At 39.4% G+C, this 19,244-nt stretch overlaps 1 protein-coding gene across 1 annotated transcript; it reads left to right on the forward strand.

Annotated features, from left to right (window-relative positions):
* The first annotated feature begins 1,867 nt into the window (after nucleotides 1–1,867).
* On the forward strand, nucleotides 1,868–17,301 carry ZNF287 (zinc finger protein 287). Its single transcript, XM_069483204.1, is given in 6 exon segments — nucleotides 1,868–2,083; nucleotides 2,085–2,127; nucleotides 4,369–4,466; nucleotides 6,327–6,453; nucleotides 6,954–7,040; nucleotides 15,731–17,301. Coding segments are annotated over 6 exon segments (2,142 nt in total).
* The last annotated feature ends 1,943 nt before the right edge of the window (nucleotides 17,302–19,244 follow it).

Here is a 19,244-nt window from a genome sequence, read left to right on the forward strand (position 1 = left end):
ATGGATACCCCTACCCAGAAGGGGGATCCGGGCAGCACACTGCAGTGTGCACTGTAGGGTGTAATAAATTTTCCAGCTTCAGTTGTTGATTTGTGTTTTGCTCCCTACAGTTGTATCAGTTATTGCTTTACATATTTTGAGGCTTTATTGTTGGGGACATACTGTATATTTGTGATGAATATATCTTCTCTGTTAATTTTTCCTTTTTTTTTTTTTTTCTTTTTAATGAAGACAGGGTCTTGATATGTTGCCAAGGCTGGTTTCAAACTCCTGGCCTCAAGTGATCCTCCCACCTCAGCCTCCCAAAGTGCTAGGATTACAGGCATGAGCCACCATACCCAGCCTAATTTTTCCTTTTATGGGCATGTAACATTCTTATTTATTCCCCTGTGATCTTGTTAAATTCCAGCTTGTCAGATATTAGGATTATTAGTTGTATCAGTAAGAGTTCAACCTGAAAAGCAGAATCAGTAGGTTATGTAAAAGATTGATTGCAAGAAATTGGCTTACTCGGTGGAGAGGGCTGACTAGGCAAGTTCAAAGCTTATAAGGGCAGTCTGTCAGGAAGGGCAGGCTGGAAGCTATTGTACACTGGTGGAGTTTCTTCTTCAGGGAAGCCTCAGTTCTGCTTTTAAGGCCTTTTAACTGAATTGGGCCCACCCAAATTACCTTGGATAATACCCCATACTTAGTTCAACTGAGTTTAATGACTTCTATCACATCTACCAAATACCGTTACAGCAACAGCTAGATTAATGTTTACTTGAATAACAGGGGATTGTAGCCTAAACAAGTTGACACATCAAAAGACGATCACACTCCCCACTTCCTTTAGTGAAAATTTCCCTGGTGTAGTGATATTTTGCTCTTTGACACCCCCCTATGGGGTCTACATCTGCCTCCATTTGATTCTGTGCAGGCTTGTGACTGCTTTAACCAAGAGTATGACAGAATTGGTGCTAGGTGACTTCCAATCTATGTTATAAGTGGCCAAGGAGCTTCTCCCTTGTTCACTGGAATGCTCACTCTTGGAGCCCAGGGCCAGATGTAATAAGTCCAACTACTCTGAGTCCTTTTGCTGGAAAGACCACATTTAGGCACTCTGGTCAAGTCCAAGCCAAGCTCATCTTTCACCCATCTCCTCCTAAGCCTAGACAAGTCATCTCGGAAGGGGGCCCTCCCAGCCATCACACCATCTCCACTGAGGCTACAGACACAGTGGGACAAAGAGGAGCCACCCTGCGGTTCCCCTTCCAAATTCATGACCCACAGAATCCATTAGCATAATAAAATGGCTGTTCCTTAAAACCACTAAGTTTGGGGTGGTTTGTTAACAGAAAAGTAGGTAATAGGAAATACGTTTTTCTATCCTTTTATTTTTCCAGCGTTTTATGTATTTTTGTCTTGTGTCTCTTATAAACAACATGTTCTTTTTTCCAATCTGAGTCTCAGAATCAGACTCCTGAGGAGGGGCTCAGAACCTTTCACAGCGAATGTTTATGCACAGTAAAGCCTAAACCAGCACGTTAGGTCTTCTGCCTTTAGATCCACATCTTCCCTGCCCCATCCTTCCTCTAGGAACTCTGGCACCGTGTTTTCTCTGGGTAATTGGTGCAAGGCTTCAACCCCCTTCGTTCCCCCAGCTGCTGGTACCTCCCTGGCATCCAGGTTGTATACCAGACCTGTGCCTGCGCAGGGAAACTTTCAAGTTCCCTTCGGAACCCCGCAGGCAGGCTAACAAGCAAGTCCTAGAGTTGGGTGGAGGAGGTTGCCATGGAGACAGGTCCAGGGCCAGCGGCCCGGGAGGGGGAGCCCGAAGCTCGCGCTGCGATTGGCTGTGCGGGCGCGCAGCGTTCTCCCGGCGCACATGCGCAGTGGCGCTGAGGCGAGGTCGCCGCGAAGCCGAGGCGCTGTGGGTTCTGGGCCGGGCTTCTCAAGGCCGGGCTGGGGCGTGCGGCTCCTGGCCGGGACGCGCTGTGCTTTCCGGAGAAGGGAAGTAGCGGAGCCCGAGGCCCTTGTGCAGCTCGGGACCGAGCCCGCCACGCAGGCGCCCGCGACGCCGCCGCCATTGTTGCCTGTGGCCTCTCGGGCTATTCCGGCTGCGCGTCGGCCCGGTCCCGGCGACAGGTAATGATGTCCCCGGCTCCGGGCGCGAGTGTCCGCGCGGTCGGCGAGCGCCCGAGCCCGTCCGTGCGCGGGCGCCCGTGCTCGCGGCTCGTAGGGAGGGAGAAGACGGGGTGGAGACTGCTGTGGCGGGCCCAGTCCCAGCGTGGCGCGTCGCCTGGTCTCCAACTCCCCTGCTGCCCTCGACCCTCCGGCTGAAGAGGAGTCAGAGGGACTGGCCAGGAAGGGGAAGCCACGGGAGGCGAGCCTGGCGCACGTCCTCTGCAGGGCCTTGTAAACAGCTTTGGTGGCACGGCTGTGGCTGAGCAGAGCTCAGAGCTGGCGCCTGGGGACAGGTGGCGTTGGTTCTACTCCAGGTCAGGCTAGTTCTGAGATTTTCTTCGGGAATTCTGGCCTCGACCTATTCTTAAGCAGCTGTCTCCTGTAGAAGTACTTGAAGGGTTCAGATCACACCAACCTCTTCTTACTGCTTTCCAGTCCAACCGGCCTGTCTTCCCAGCCCTTTGATAGTGAAAAGCTAGAATAGGCTGGCATTAACATGCGAAGCAGATACGTGGCTCACCCTTTTTCCCCTGACAGTTCCCTTGGGAACTTTGAGCACTTGATTAAGAAGAAATTCTCCCAGTTTGTTCCAAGTAACAGTAGATTTGCTCTCTTGATATTGAGAGCCAATTCAGGCATTACAGCTTCTGTAACATCAGTGACCAAAATACTGAAACATTTTTTTTTTCTGTAAAAATGTATATTTTTTCTTTCAACAAGTTAGAAGTTTAATCTGTCATTTTGCTCAGAGTCTTTAAATCATTTCTTCTATTACCATCTTTTTATGGTGGCTCCCCCTTCCCCACCAACCTCAAGCAGATTGCAGTTATTTCACAAGTCTAATGATTTAGGGGAGGAAGACCAAAGTAAAGCCTGTGTGTGTTTATCTGTGCACACTGGGGAGTCTCTTTCTATGTGTGTGTATGTATAGCAGAGTGCACCAGGAACTCGTGGCCTTGTGGTCTATTCTTGTGTTTCAGGACCTTTTATCCATCCCTGCAAGTTCTGGGCTCGGAATTTGTAACTAAGGCTGCTAACTCTACCTTGCTTCTGTTCTGCCCTTAGCTGTGGCAGTCCTTGATAAAAATGTCTTTGTGGCTCTAGCATGGGACTTCAAGCAGTTGGCTCACTACTGAAGAAATAAAAGATATCACCAGATTGACTCTCCTGTCTGTAGCAATGTTAGCCTCAAGCAAGAGGATGTCCAGTTCTTCACGCTCCCAAATGCTTCTAATGCGCAAGCCAGACAAGGCTCAAATTGGACACCACAATGTTGGGAAGGAAACCCTTACTGCAAGACTCTTGCGTGACACTGAGACCTGTCGACAGAATTTTAGGAATTTTCCATACCCAGACCTGGCTGGTCCTCGAAAGGCATTGAGTCAACTCCGAGAGCTCTGCCTTAAATGGCTGAGACCTGAGATTCACTCAAAGGAACAAATCCTGGAGCTGCTGGTGCTGGAGCAATTCCTGACCATCCTGCCTGGGGAGGTTAGGACTTGGGTAAAGTCCCAGTATCCAGAGAGCAGCGAGGAAGCAGTGACTCTGGTGGAGGATTTGACTCAGATTCTAGAAGAGGAAGGTGAGAATGGTGGAGCAAAGAGGGGAAGAATCCCTGGATGGTTAAAGAAAACAACTAGCATATCAGAGAGCAGCTCCTTTAGAGAAATTGGGGAGAATAAGGCTTTAACGTGAACTCCGTCAGGCGTGGTGTGCCCCTTCCAGATTGCTTGGGACCACACGCACATTATCTAAACCCAGAGGAGAAACATCATAAAAGAATAACCAGATACAACCAAATTACCCCTGTGTGAGCCCTCAGAAAGTTTACCTGCAAAGGTTTGCACCATTTTAATAAATCATTTGCTTTGTGAGTTGAATTTTATAATGACATACTTCCAAAAAGGTAGGAAAGGTCCAGAGAACATGCCCTTATTAAGAGATAACTCACAAAATTAATATCATATAAAGATTTAGTAAAAAATTGTGAATTTTGGACCTATACTTAAGAGCTCCAGAGCAGACTTGTTTTTGAAGTCTGCATGAACATCTTAGGACATGTCATTCTTTGAAGTAGGAGTTCTGTTTTTGCTTTCCTCCTGACTTCTCACTTTAAGAAAGCATGTACATCTATTTAGTGAAGAGTTTCCTAGGCTGTTTAAACAGGACTAATCTCTGTCATGGTCTCTTTCTCTTCCCTAGCTCCTCAGAACTCTGCCCTTTCCCAAGAGACCCCAGAGGAAGACCCTAGAGGAAAACATAGTTTCCAGACAGGGTGGCTAAATGACTTGGTGACCAAAGTGAGTTTGATTTCTTTTGTGGTTTGAAAATGCCTTAGTGTGTGAGGACATTTTCTGTCCTGGCCCCTTAACTACTGGGCCCCCAAAAGCTCTATCTAGGACTTAAGCCTCAGTTTCTCTCCTTAGTTATCTTGGCCTGTCAAGGTAGATGAATGTACTATATAGGAAATGGGCTTCCATTGCCTTCGCTTGTTATGCTGTTCCTCACTCTTTGGCTTGAGGTCAGCAAGATTGCGTACAGGTTGAGGGATTGACCTTCACAGCCAGATGGATCTAGGTTTTGGTACCTGGCTCTACTATTGAGTATGTGTTTTGGGAAAAGACACTTAACCACTCTTAGCTGAGTTATTCAACTCTCGTAAATAGAATTTACCTCTTAAATTGTGAGGATTAACTATTATGAGACTTGTAGTGAGCCTAGATTACAGTAAATGATTAACAGATAATAGTTGCTAAAATTATTTTTTTCTCATTAACAAATAATTAAAGACCATGAATTCTGTAATATTACTGTTGATCATGAGTCTGTTATTTTAAGGAATAACAATTCAAGTCACCTTAAAAGAAAGATTTACTGTAAAAATATAGTCTTTCTGAAATTAAAAAGCCTTTGGTAACCAAATTAAAATGATAATAGATGATATGAATATTACCTGGAAAAGCTAAGGAAATCAAGGGGAAAACTGTTAGAAACAATAGTAGAAAAATTGAGTAAAGTGACTGCTACAGAAAATGACATGCAAAAATTACTCACTTAAGTATACGTAAAACTCATGTAGATGATAAAGTGAAATAAAAGATTTCATTCAAGTATCACCCACCCACCCCCCTAAAAAAATGAAAATATCTAGAACTAAGCATGGTATAAATTTTATAGTACCTTCATGTCTTTTATCATTTTATAGGACAAGAAAGAAATCTTCACTATTGTAAAGCCATGAATTCTCCCTAAATTATAAGCTGAATATAATTTAAAATACCAGTATGCCTTTTTAAAGATACAACTGTATGAAAAAATAAATATTTAAGAGTAATTTTTTTTAACAAAAGGAAGAAGAGAGCAAAAAGGGACACTAACCTTACCATCTAAAAGTGCAGCAGTTCAACAGTGTGATTATTGGCACCAGTTTTATTTTAAGAAAGACTCTGCATTTCTTTATAGAGCATGTAAAAATATCTTAAAATTTTAAACTATAACATGTTAAATTTATTCTTAAGGCAAAGCTTGAAAAACAATACCATTCAACTCTGTCATCTATGTTTAAAATTTAAAATTCTTTTTTTTTTTTTTGGAGACAGAGTCTTGCTCTGTCACCCTGGCTAAGGTGCAAGGGTGTCATTGTAGCTCACTACAACCTTGAACTCCTGGGCTCAAGCAATCCTCCTGCCTCAGCCTCCCAAGTAGCTGGGACTACCAGCGCTCGCCACCAGGCCTAGCTAATTTTTCTATTTTTTGTAGAGACAGGGTCTTGTTCTTGCTTAGGCTTGTCTTGAACTCCCAAGCTCAAGTGATCCCCCACATCAGCCTCCCAGAATTTTAAGATTACAGGCATGAGCCACCACACCCAGCTAAAACCCTTTCTTTTATAAGATGGAGTCACCAATGCATGCAGTAGTGCCAACTGAAAATAGTAAGTTCTACTTTGTTTTCAAACTTCCCTTTTGGGTCCTTGAGAGACTCTCTGGGGCCGTCTGTATATTATTGGAGGGGGGTTTTGACTAGACAACTTTTATGGTCCTACCAAAGCTTAAGATTCTGCGACTGCTCCCACTCCTGCCCACCACACATGCACCCAGTGTTATCACTGTACCCCTTCCCACTAGTTCTTGAACCAAGTTAAGTTATATTTGATATTTTAGGAATCAATGACATTCAAAGATGTGGCTGTCGACATCACCAAGGAGGACTGGGAGCTAATGCGTCCTGTACAGAAGGAGTTATACAAGACTGTGACATTACAGAACTATTGGAACATGGTTTCTCTGGGTAAGGATCATCTGTAGCCCTCCTTCTCCCAACCTGCCCACCAGAGTATCTTTTTCCCCTCAGTTGTTAAAAATGTATTGGGCCTCTGAAGTACTTGGCTGACAATGGGGTCTAGAAACGAGTGTCCTCATCCCATTCAGGCACAAAAAGTGGCTCTGTTTTACTGCCTTTTCTCAGATGAAAGGTTTCTGAGTGAAAGATCAGTGAAAACTATGATGCACAGCTGCACAGCACTGCCACCCGATGCTGGCCTGCTCTTCTCTGCTACTCTAAGGGAAGGTTTCTTCCTTCATGATCTCCATGGACTTATGCTCTTGGGTGGCAGGAAATTTTTATCCCAGCTCTGAAAAGGATGACAGCCTAATTCTCTTATTAGATCATGTCCATGAACTATTATTTTCCTGTAGAGGTCTGTCCTCCCAGGTAAGTAGAAATCAGGTAATAAACTTTGAACAACTGTTTACCTCCAGGATAAAATTCACTATATTTCTCCTGAACAGGACTTACAGTGTACAGACCAACTGTGATTCCCATATTGGAAGAACCATGGATGGTGATAAAAGAAATTTTAGAAGGCCCTAGTCCAGGTAAGAGAAAAACTAGCACATGAACTTCTTTGCACTTAAGAGTCTATATTTTAAGTGTGGTGAGATATGTTTTTTAAATATGGCCAAGTCATGTCTGCAAAGGCATCCCAGCCTGTTACGAACACTGAGCTATTTGGCATTGCTTCCTTACAGAGGCTGTCTCCAGGAAGGGAGTTTCCAAACATCATTTTTGTACCTTTCTCCTGTCTCTTCTTGTTTTATCATTCTACATGACCCCTAGATCCCATCTCTTAGAGCTTTCATTATGCCATTTTTCCCCTTCCTGTATATTTAAACATGTATGAATGTCCCCTAAAAACTTAAATTTCAAACCTTCTTCTTTTTGAGTTTCTTTTATTCTGCCTCCACCTTCCTAACTTATTCCCTTCTTTTTTGTTTTATAATTATTTAAAAAGATGATGTATTCACAAGATGCAGTAATTTTAAAACTATGTCAGACCAGATTTATATAGATAAGACTCCCACCTATATACCACATTCACCCGGTTCCTCCATCTCCCCAGCATGCAACCGCAGCGGTTAGATCATGTCTGTGAACCATTGTTTTCCTATAGAGGTCTATCCTCACGGATAGGTAGAAATCAGGTAATAAACTTTGAACAACTGTTTATCTCCAGGATAAAGTTCTGGCTTTATCCTGGAGATAAACAGTTATTCCAGGTGTCTGTTTTGCTTTGAGTTTTTTTGCATGTAAAGTCAATATAAAAATATTTTTTCTCTATTTTTTAATATACATGGTAGCATACTATATATACCATATTGTACTTTGCTTTTTCTTTACTTAAAAGTATATCTTCAGCTGAGCATGGTGGCACATGCTTGTAGTCCAAGCTATTCGGGAGACTGAAGTGAGAGGATTCCTTAAGCCCAGGAGTTCAAGTCCAGTGTGGGCAACATAGAAAGACCCTGTCTTTATTTAAAAAAAAAAAAAAAAAAAAAAAACTGTAGGTCTTGAAAAGTGTTCTAAATGAGTATGTAAAGAGCTAAGAGCTCCTCATTCCATTTTTCATATCTGCATTGTATTTTTTGTGTCTCCTATTTGTTAAACTTGTTCTTCATTGAGGGACTTTTGGGTTGTTCCTATTCCTGCTTTCCTCCAGAAGATCATTTTGAAAGATTTCAAACCTACAGAAAAGTTGCCAGCACAATACATTGAACACCTATGTACTTTTCACCTGGAATCATTAAGTATACTTAGAGAGCCACTTTTGCTTTATCTCTTTACACACACACACACACACACACACACACTCTTTGTTTTGACACTGAACCATTTAAAGGTTACAGGCATTGTGACATCTTTTTTTTTTTTTTTTTTTTGTTGAGACAGAGTCTCACTTTGTTGCCCAGGCTAGAGTGAGTGCCGTGGCGTCAGCTTAGCTCACAGCAACCTCAGACTCCTCGGCTTAAGCGATCCTACTGCCTCAGCCTCCCGAGTAGCTGGGACTACAGGCATGCGCCACTATGCCCGGCTAATTTTTTCTATATAGATTTTTTTTAGTTGTCCATATAATGTCTTTCTATTTTTAGTAGAGACGGGGTCTCGCTCAGGCTGGTCTCGAACTCCTGACCTTGAGCAATCCACCCGCCTCGGCCTCCCAGAGTGCTAGGATTACAGGCGTGAGCCACCGCGCCCGGCCCAGGCATTGTGACATCTTACCCCTAAATACCTCTTAAGAACATGAACCATGAACATTCTTCTACATAAGCACAACAGCATTCTCTCACTCTCAGTGTTTAACATTTATATAACAGTGTCATCAAATGTATAGTCAAATAGTTACATTTCCCCCACTGTCCCAGAAACATCCTTTATAGAGATTGTTCTCCTCAGTGCAGGATCCAGTCAGGAAACACATATTCTACTTATTTATCTCTTGTCTTTAGCCCCTTTTAACACATCAACTGCCACACTAGAAAAAAAAGTTTTCCCCCTGGGGCCACAATGTTTTATTAAAACAAAACGATCCTTTCTAATTTGTTATTTTTTATTATTTTCTGTGTGTGTGTGTGTTACGTAAAACCCAATCCACGTTTGTAGAATTAAATTGTCAATATTAATTGCAACAATAAGAACATCAACAGTAAGATTTTCATAAACCAACAGCAAGATTTTGTTTCACGAGGCCCTGAGTTAAAACTAGCGTGAGTTAAATGCAACTCACATGGCAGTTAATGTGTTAATTAGAACTGTTCCTAGCCTTTTCTTTTTTTAATCTTTCATGATATTGACAGTTTTTTGAAGGATCCAGGCCAGTTTTTTTCCTAATGACCCACAATCTAGATTTGCCTGATTGTTTTCTCAAGATTAGACTCAGATTAAATGTTTTTGCCAAGAATATGTCAAAGGTGATGTGTACTTTTCATCGCATTTCCTCAGGAAGCACATATGTTAATTTGTCTCATCATTGGTGCTGCTCAGTTTGGCTAACGTGGTATTTAGAGGATCTCTCCATTTTAAAGGAGCATTCTCTTCTTTGTAATTAATGAGTAATCTGTGGAATGATACTTTGAGGCCACATGACTATTCCTTGATAACCTTTTACTTAAAATTTTAGCATCCAGGCCGGCCGCGGTGGCTCATGCCTGTAATCCTAGCTTTCTGGGAGGCCAAGGCGGGAGGATAGCTGCAGCTCAGGGGTTTGACACCAGCCTGAGCACAGTGAGACCCTGTCTCTTATCCGTAGGGGGGAAAATAAAAATTTAGCATCCATTGGTGATCTTTGCCTTATTATATTGCTAGTTACAAAATGGTGATTTTCTAATTCAGTCATCTCTTGTAAATGATTCTTTTGTAAAGAATAGCCCCTCCTTCCTCCTACCATATTTTTATGTGTATATATTATACTACTGTGGATAATGAAATTTTTAAAAATTCCAGGTTTTTTTGTTTTGTTTTCTGTTTTTGTTTTGTTTTGTTTTGTTTTGTTTTTTGAGACAGAGTCTCACTCTTGCCCAGGCTAGAGTGCTGTGGCGTCAGCGTAGCTCACAGCAACCTCAAATTCCTGGGCTCAAGCAATCCTGCCTCAGCCTCCCGAGTAGCTGGGACTACAGGCATGCGCCACCATGTCCAGCTAATTTTTTCTATATATATTTTTAGTTGTCCATATAATTTCTTTCTATTTTTAGTGGGGACAGGGTCTCATTCTTGCTCAGGCTGGTCTCAAACTCCTGAGCTCAAACAATCCACCTGTCTCGGCCTCCCAGAGTGCTAGGATTACAGGCGTGAGCCACTGCGCTCAGCCCTCTGTTTTTGTTTTTGATGCTCACTTATCCCAAATTTGGGCAATGGGAGCCCTTCATACCAAGTCCAGCATCTTTTTGACATGTCCTCATTTAGTCTTTGAGGATGTCCTTGCTTTCTGGCATAGCAAGATGTTCTTTAGGCCTCACACCTGGAATTTCTCCAAGGAATACCTGGTTCATTTTAGTGGGGAATAGTACTTAGAAACCAAGATCTGGGCAGTAACTGTATTTACTGTTGTGATTACCATTGCTTCTAGATCTGTTTAGTGGATAGAGCTGGGGAAAAATATATGTATGTTTGTTTTTTTTTAAGCCATGAGTTCATACTGATAACTCTAATTCAAATCGAACACCACAGGGATATTCCATTTGTATATTCCCATATTCCGTTTTGTATTTCGTTTCCCATACAGCTAATACCCTGTTTTGTAACAACATCAGTGTATTTACTTTTTTGCTCTATCATGTTACAAAAAATAGTTGCAGATTTATATCAGCACCACGACCAATAACAAACTGTCTAGATAAAGTTCAAGATTTCTTTGAAGTCCTTTTTGTCCTTAGAATATATACCACTAAGGGTAATGTTTTCTTGCTTTTTAATTCTTTTTCATTTTACATTTTTGAATAAATGTATTAACACTGTTCAGAAGTTAAAACTGTATAGAAAGGTATACACTCCCATCCCTTCTTCCCTATTCCCATCCACTTGCTATAGGTAACCATTTTCATTTGTTTCTGGTATATCTTTCCTATGTTTCTCTTTGCAAAAATAAATCACGAATATATTTTTAAATCTCTTTTTGTATACAGAAGTAGTACCCTATGCATACTCTTACATCTTACTTTCTTATTCCTTTTTTTTATTTAAGACACTGACTTCTTGTATGTCTACCAATGTTAATGCTAGAATACATTGATTAAACAATTAGGACAGAATATTATATGCTACTTTAGAGTGAATTTCTTTACTTTTTCTAAAAACTTAACTTTGGTCATTAGGCATTTTAAGGGTCATAATACTTAAAAAACTAATTCTTCATCATAATTTACAGCTTTATTTGGCAGAATACGAAATACACTTATGGACAATAAATTATTTGGGGAATAAATTCAGCACAGTCTAAACACTGAGAAAACATACATGGTGTAATGGAAATAAGCCTGAACTAGAGTCAGGACCATCTTCGGGGAGATATTGCCAGTCTGGGATCACTTTAGCTTCTCAACATGAGGAGTTGTGTAGATCACTGAGGGAGCACGAGTTGGGCCGTAAATCTTCAAGGAGGAGCAGTATATAGTGATGCATTTGGGGAGAGATTTTTCCTCCCTCCAAAGAGCACCAAGACTGAGAAAAGCAAGTTCCTTTTTTCCTTCTATAGAATTGCGGTTTCTGGGTTTTGTTTTTCTAGCTTCTCCTTCCATTGTGAGTAATCCTCTGTGTAAGGGACCCCTGTCAACCTCCCTTCCTTAATTGGGCTCTAGGCTTTGTCTTCTAGCCCCTAAGCCCCTTTGCCCCTCAAAGTGGGAGCTTAAGGTCATCAGCACGATTAAGGAATTATGTCCGGCAGCCAACTTGAGTTCTTGCTGACTCCCTGCCTTCCAGCTTTTATTTAATATTTGATTTTTGGCCTCTGAGGATTTTACTTTCTTGCCAGCTCAGAGGTGTATCAAGTTGAACCTTTGGTTACGATATCTCCAGTATATTTTGAGGAAATGAAAACTTTGGTTATTCACAACTAGAATAGTACTCTTGATTTTCAGTGGCCATTACTGTCTCAGAACTCTTATAGTTCTCTGTGTTTACGCAGCAGCTAGACATTCTTTCAGGGTCAATTCAAATCATACCTCCCCACTGAAGCTTTCCTTGATTACCTGAGTCAACATTGATCTCAGGTTGGAAATATTATACCACTGTTTGGCCTTATTAACCAACAGATACCACTTCTAACCAACACTTTCTGGTTAGTGACATATACATATTTAGGCCCTGCTTTATGATCTCAATTTTGGAATTTGTAATAAACCGATTTGTTTTAAAATGTACACTTACAGTAGCAATTTATTTATGGTCATTGTTCAGACGTGTTACTTTAAGCTTGTTAATTATAACTTTAGTACTTCCTTTTCAGGTTTATGTATAATCTGCCACAGACTGATTCTAATTACATTGATGTTAAAGTCAGCTTCTGGTACTGTCACCTTTTTGCGTGTGTATATATGTACACTACCTGTACAGTCCATTCACGTTCTCATTTTGTTTTGGAGCAGGGAGTGACAAATCCTGGTTTGAGAAAATTGATTTTTTATTTTTTTTCTTCTATAAAAGTAATATAACTATATATTTAGTACTAAACAGCAAAGAAAGTAATATAGCAAATTTATTTGCTAGAGAATTAGAAAATAAAAAAGAATACCTATAATATCATTGTTGGCATTTTGGTAATATTTTTCCATTTCTAATGTTGTTTCATGCTAGTTGTGATACTGTTTTTTTCATTTAACACTACTCCTAAGCATTTTCTGATGTCAACTATGATTTTTGTATTTGAATAAAAGTAGTAAAATGATTTCTTAAATTCAAGCAGTAGAAGGAAGCAAATTAAGTATCTCCCTCCCCTCAGTCATTACCAAAACTTTCTCCCCTTAGATTATCAGTATCTGTGTCTGTCTATAATACATATAGCATATCTTTATATAGATGGGATCTCTTACTCTACATTCTGTTATATACCTGCTGTGTTTTTTGTTTTTTTACTTTATGTGTCCTACACACTTTTTCATGTCAACGGTCAATGTACCTAGACCTACCTAATTATTTTTATCAGTTATGAATATTCCATTATTCTTTATTCTAATGAGTCCCTTGCTGATGAAATATAGCTGTCATTTTCAGTGACTGCATACTGTTCTATTGAATGCATATATTTGTAAAGGTATTATACTTTGCATCTTATAAAGTTTCTGAACTATTCAGTATATTTTTACTATATTACAAATTATATATTTGATAACATATGATTCTTTTTTTCTTTTTTTCTTTTTTTTTTTTTTTTTGAGACAGAGTCTCACTTTGTTGCCCAGGCTAGAGTGAGTGCCGTGGTGTCAGCCTAGCTCACAGCAACCTCAAACTCCTGGGCTCAAGCGATCCTCCTGCCTCAGCCTCCCGAGTAGCTGGGACTACAGGCATGCGCCACTATGCCCGGCTAATTTTTCTATATATATATTTTTAGTTGTCCGTATAATTTCTTTCTATTTTTAGTAGAGACGGGGTCTCGCTCTTGCTCAGGCTGGTCTCGAACTCCTGACCTTGAGCGATCCACCCGCCTCGGCCTCCCAGAGTGCTAGGATTACAGGCGTGAGCCACCGCGCCCGGCCGATAACATATGATTCTTGATATTTGCAACTTATGTTTCCCACCTGGTTTCAAAGGAGAAGGGGGTTGTAACTTAAATTTTCTTTTAAATCATCATACTGAAACCATAATAGGCATCAGCAAATACATATTTGACTGCCTTGTTACAGCTAGGTTTGGGGTCACAATTTTTTGTTTTGTGTATGTGTGTGTGCATATGTATGCACTTTCATTTGGGTTCACCTTTTTACAAGTCACTGTCATTTATTTTACCAGTTCAGTTGAGTGGCTACCATATCCAGAGTCTTGGGCCATTTTCTGAAGGAAATATAAAAGAAGGATGAACTATTTCCAGAGTTTGCATCTAAGTTGGAAATATAAGAAATGCACAAAATTGTGAAATACAGTCATGCACTGCATGATGACATTTTGGTCAGCAACGGACTGCGTATACAACAGTGGTCCCTAGGACTATAATGGAGCACATACTGAAGCCTAGTGTATGGCATTTGATGTTGGTATTGCAGATCAAAGTAGGGGAAATTATTGATATTCAGTAGTGGTACTGGGACTTTTGAGTTTCCATGTAAAATATACATAAAACTAAAAAGATATATACCATCTAGGTTGGTGTAAGTACACTCCACAGTGTTGACACAGCAACGAAATCACCTAATGACATTTTTCAGAACGTATCCATGTCAGTAAGCAAAGTGTTACTGTGATCATATATAGCCAAGTTCTACCATGGGCCCAACATTGTAGTAGGTTGAACCATATGAGACTGCTGATATTCAGGCATTTTTACCTATTTTAAAAAGGCAGTTTCATATGTGATTCAACCTACTCTGTATTTTAGATTCTGTGAAGGAGTATTTTAGAGGGAAATATGTCTGGGCTATAAACATCTTTTTTAACACATTGAATGCCACACTAGAAAAAGAAAATTTTTCCCTGGGGCCACGGTGTTTTGTTAAAACAAAATGATCCTTTCTAATTTGTTATTTTTTATTTTCTGTGTGTGAGTTATGTGCAGCACAATCCACATTTTTAGAATTAAAGTGTCAGTATTAATTGTAACAATAAGAACATCAACAAGTAAGATTTTCATGAACCAACTGCAGGGTTTTGCTTCATGAGGCCCCAGGCTGAAAACTAGCCTGAGTTAAATACAACTCACATGGCAGTCAATGTGTTACTAGATAGAGAATGTATAAAAGAAGGCCTAAAGTCTGGGATTAGCATGGCATCTATAGAAAAGTATGAAGAAGTAGAAGGTAACTTTAAACTTTTAAGCTGAATATGAGGTATAATAGGAGATACAGTAGAACGGAAAAGGCTAGAATACTTCAGGACTGAATGCCAAGTAGAGGTATTTTGAACTTTTTTTCTTTTTCCTTCTTTAACTTTTATCTTTTAAGCCACTGGTCCTTAAACTTTAATGTGTAGCAAAACCATCTGCAGGGCTTACTAAAACAAATTGCTCAGCTCCACCACCAGAGTCTGATTCAGCATGTCTGAGTGGGACCCAATAATTTTAACACATTTCAGATGACAGTGTTGCTTATGCTGCTAGTGTGAGGACTGTATTTTGAGAAACATTGTTTTAGGCTGTGGGACATTTATTAGACATATTTGCATATGGAAACTACTCCATGAAATTGCCTTAGGAATATGATGTAGGATTGTGCAGAGTAGATTGGAAGAGTGTGATGAGAGTTAGCATGCCTACTTCATGAGCACATTTTATAAATTAATCCATGAGGCCATCTCAAGTTATCCCACACAGTTTTAGCCATTATTTTCACTTCTTTTCGCTCTGCCAGCTGACCTAATATATTTTATTTACTCTGTGCCCATATTTAATAGCAAAGAACCTCTTTGTTTTCAACAATTTTCCCACTTTTTTGGTCTTTTTTTCTCCTTTCCCAAGCTTTATGGGCCATTTTAATGAGGTTGTCAAAGTTACAGTCTTTGGGCATTTTATTTGTGTTTATTATTTTGTTTCTATTTTGGCAATTTCCATTCTCCAAATAGAGGAAGACTTTTTATATTCTTTTTATTTCAGAATGGGAAACTGAAGCCCAAGTGTGTACTCCAGTACAGGATATTTCTAAACTCACAAAGGATGGAACCCAGACCATCAAATTAGAAGAATCATATGACTTTGATGACAGATTACAGAGGCAAGCAACAGATACTTTCTGGAAAATTCCCACTAATGAAAGAGATTTCATTTTGAAGTCAGTCCCTTCACAAGAAGATGACCCTACAGAAGAATATCTTAGTAAATATGATATATATGGAAATAATTTTGAAAAGCATTCAAACCTAGTTTTACAGTTTGATACCCAATTAGATAATAAAACATCCATGTATGATGAAGGCAGTGCAGCCTTCAATCATGTCTCATATGGTGTTGTACATGGGAAAATACTTCCTGGAGACAAGCCTTACAAATGTAACGTGTGTGGGAAAAAATTTAGGAAATACCCATCCCTCCTGAAACACCAAAGTAGCCATGCCAAAGAGAAATCTTACGAATGTGAAGAATGTGGGAAAGAGTTTAGGCATATCTCATCCCTCATTGCACATCAGAGAATGCACACCGGAGAAAAACCGTATGAGTGCCACCAGTGTGGTAAAGCCTTCAGCCAGCGTGCACACCTCACTATACATCAGAGAATTCATACTGGAGAGAAACCCTATAAGTGTGATGACTGCGGGAAAGACTTTAGTCAACGTGCACACCTTACTATACATCAAAGGACACATACTGGAGAGAAACCATATAAATGTTTGGAATGTGGTAAAACCTTCAGCCATAGTTCATCACTGATTAACCATCAGAGAGTTCATACTGGAGAAAAACCTTATATATGCAATGAATGTGGGAAAACTTTCAGTCAGAGTACACACCTTCTTCAGCATCAAAAAATACATACTGGAAAGAAACCATATAAATGCAATGAGTGTTGGAAAGTGTTTAGTCAGAGTACTTACCTTATCCGACATCAGAGAATTCATTCTGGAGAGAAGTGTTATAAATGTAATGAATGTGGGAAAGCCTTTGCTCATTCCTCAACTCTTATTCAACATCAAACTACTCACACAGGAGAGAAATCCTATATATGCAATATATGTGGGAAAGCCTTCAGCCAGAGTGCAAATCTTACTCAGCATCACAGGACACATACTGGAGAGAAACCATATAAATGCAGTGTGTGTGGGAAAGCATTCAGCCAGAGCGTGCACCTTACTCAACATCAGAGGATTCATAATGGAGAAAAACCCTTTAAATGCAATATATGTGGGAAAGCATATAGACAAGGTGCAAATCTTACTCAACATCAAAGGATTCATACTGGAGAGAAACCCTATAAATGTAATGAATGTGGGAAAGCTTTTATTTATTCCTCATCACTTAATCAACACCAGAGAACTCATACTGGAGAGAGACCCTATAAATGTAATGAATGTGATAAAGATTTTAGCCAGAGAACATGCCTTATTCAACATCAGAGAATTCACACAGGAGAGAAGCCCTATGCATGTCGTATATGTGGTAAAACTTTCACCCAGAGTACAAACCTTATTCAGCATCAACGTGTTCATACGGGTGCCAGACATCGTAATTAATTGATAAGGGAGACTTCATTTAGGTTTTACAACTTGATCATTTAAATTTTATTTTGTGCACAGTATGTTAAAATATTATTCAGTAGAAGAAATCTGAAGTGCAATATGTTAGATACCACTCAGAAGTATCAGAATTAGTAATATGCATATAACCTATTTAAATTTAATGTGAAAGTTAAGAAGGAAACCTCATTGACTTCTTAACCTTTATTTGCTATCAGTTTAATTCATTCTAGAAAGAAACCCTATGACAGGGTATTCAAAAACCTGTAACTCATCAACTCTTACTGTATTTCAAGTACTTAATGAGGCCTTATGAGTGCAACTTGGGAAAACGTCCGTCAAATAGAAATTTCACACTAGAGGGTAATCCTGAGATTATGAGAGGAAAAAGCTGCTTTCGGGCCTTTATATCTCCCAGTATTGAAGCCTTAAAATGTGTAAAGCGTTGCCTCCCCTTTTCCTGTCTTGCCATGACTACCATATGGAGCCAGTAGATTTGCAAAAAAAAAAGTTGAAAGTATTTTAAAGATTTATATGTGGCCACTGTTTAATTCCAGTTTCCCGCAAATATTGAATTATTAAAGGAAGAAAAGCTTAATGAAAAATGATGTGTTAGGATAAAGAAACTAATGTGTATATAACACTTAGACATGTGTACAGATTTAGTTAAACAGGCAAAAAATAAGACACTCCAAACTTAAATTAATCTTTAAAACATGTTAGCCTTAGTTTCACTGGGTTTTGACATACAAGGGCATCCTGAAGGAAAAAATAGGCCTACAGTTCCCATTTTATTCACCTGACTCCTAAATTCATAACTTAAGATTTCTCTGTGACTATTTACTGTAGAAAGTCCGTTTCTTCCGCTGAAACACATGTTTCTTGAGTGCCTACTGTGCTCAGGTCCCAAATTTCCTAATTGGATCCTTTCAGGGCTTAATACAGTATTAAAAATCACAGCTGATTTAAGCAACAAAAAGCTTTCTGTAGTAATGAGAAAGTAAGGACATGATCTTAACTGTTTTATCATGGAGTGAACATAAGAAATTGCCAAAATGGGTTGCCAGATGCTATCCCATATCCCAAGACAAGAAAGTAATGAAAGCAGCTATGTGAGAAATGTGAGAAAAACAAGCAATGGAAAATAGATTTGAGTTCACCGCTGAAAGTGGCTTAGGGAAAAAGGCGAAAGCTTAATGGAGTGAGGAAAGAGAATGCACAGGTAACTTATACATGAAATGTAGTTGGACTTGCTTTATCTAAGAAAATAAGAGTGGCTACATAAGAAAGCAAAATTCATACTGTTTATAAGAAGAAACTAAAAATGACTGATTTTTAAGGAATAATTGGAAACCTGGTACTCCATACATACAAGTAAAATAGAGATTACTCTTAGTGTGTCAGGAAAGAAAATTCATTGGAAAAAGCATTGATGCAGAAACTTTCATTGGTGCAGTAGTCATTAAACAATGATAACTGAATTTTGGGGTCCTAAACAACATAAAAGGAAAACTGGCAGGAATGCAAGTTGAAATAGGTACAAATACTATTTAATATTATATTTAATATTCACAGCATTCCACTATCTGAATATATGACAATATTCTGAGAACTTAGATTCATCCTGTTCATATTTGTTTCTACAGTGCCTTGCATATAGCATGTGGTCTATACATACTGGCTGAATTAATGAATAAATTACATAAATTAGAATTGAGTAATAAGGTAGAATTGACTGGCATGGACTGAAAATTGGTAGAACAATACTTTTTTGTACAGACATCAAGAAATATTTAACAAGTATTATTTACTGGGTAATAGGAATTGCTTAAAAATGGAGAATCAGATTTCATGGGCCATCTTTGCACAAGGAAATTTTCCTGAATTAAATGAGAGAAAATTGATATATTAATAGATTCTGGTGCCATAAACATCAATTT

This window comes from Eulemur rufifrons, chromosome 9, assembly GCF_041146395.1.
Source record: "Eulemur rufifrons isolate Redbay chromosome 9, OSU_ERuf_1, whole genome shotgun sequence".
Classification (NCBI taxonomy): Eukaryota; Metazoa; Chordata; class Mammalia; order Primates; family Lemuridae; genus Eulemur; species Eulemur rufifrons.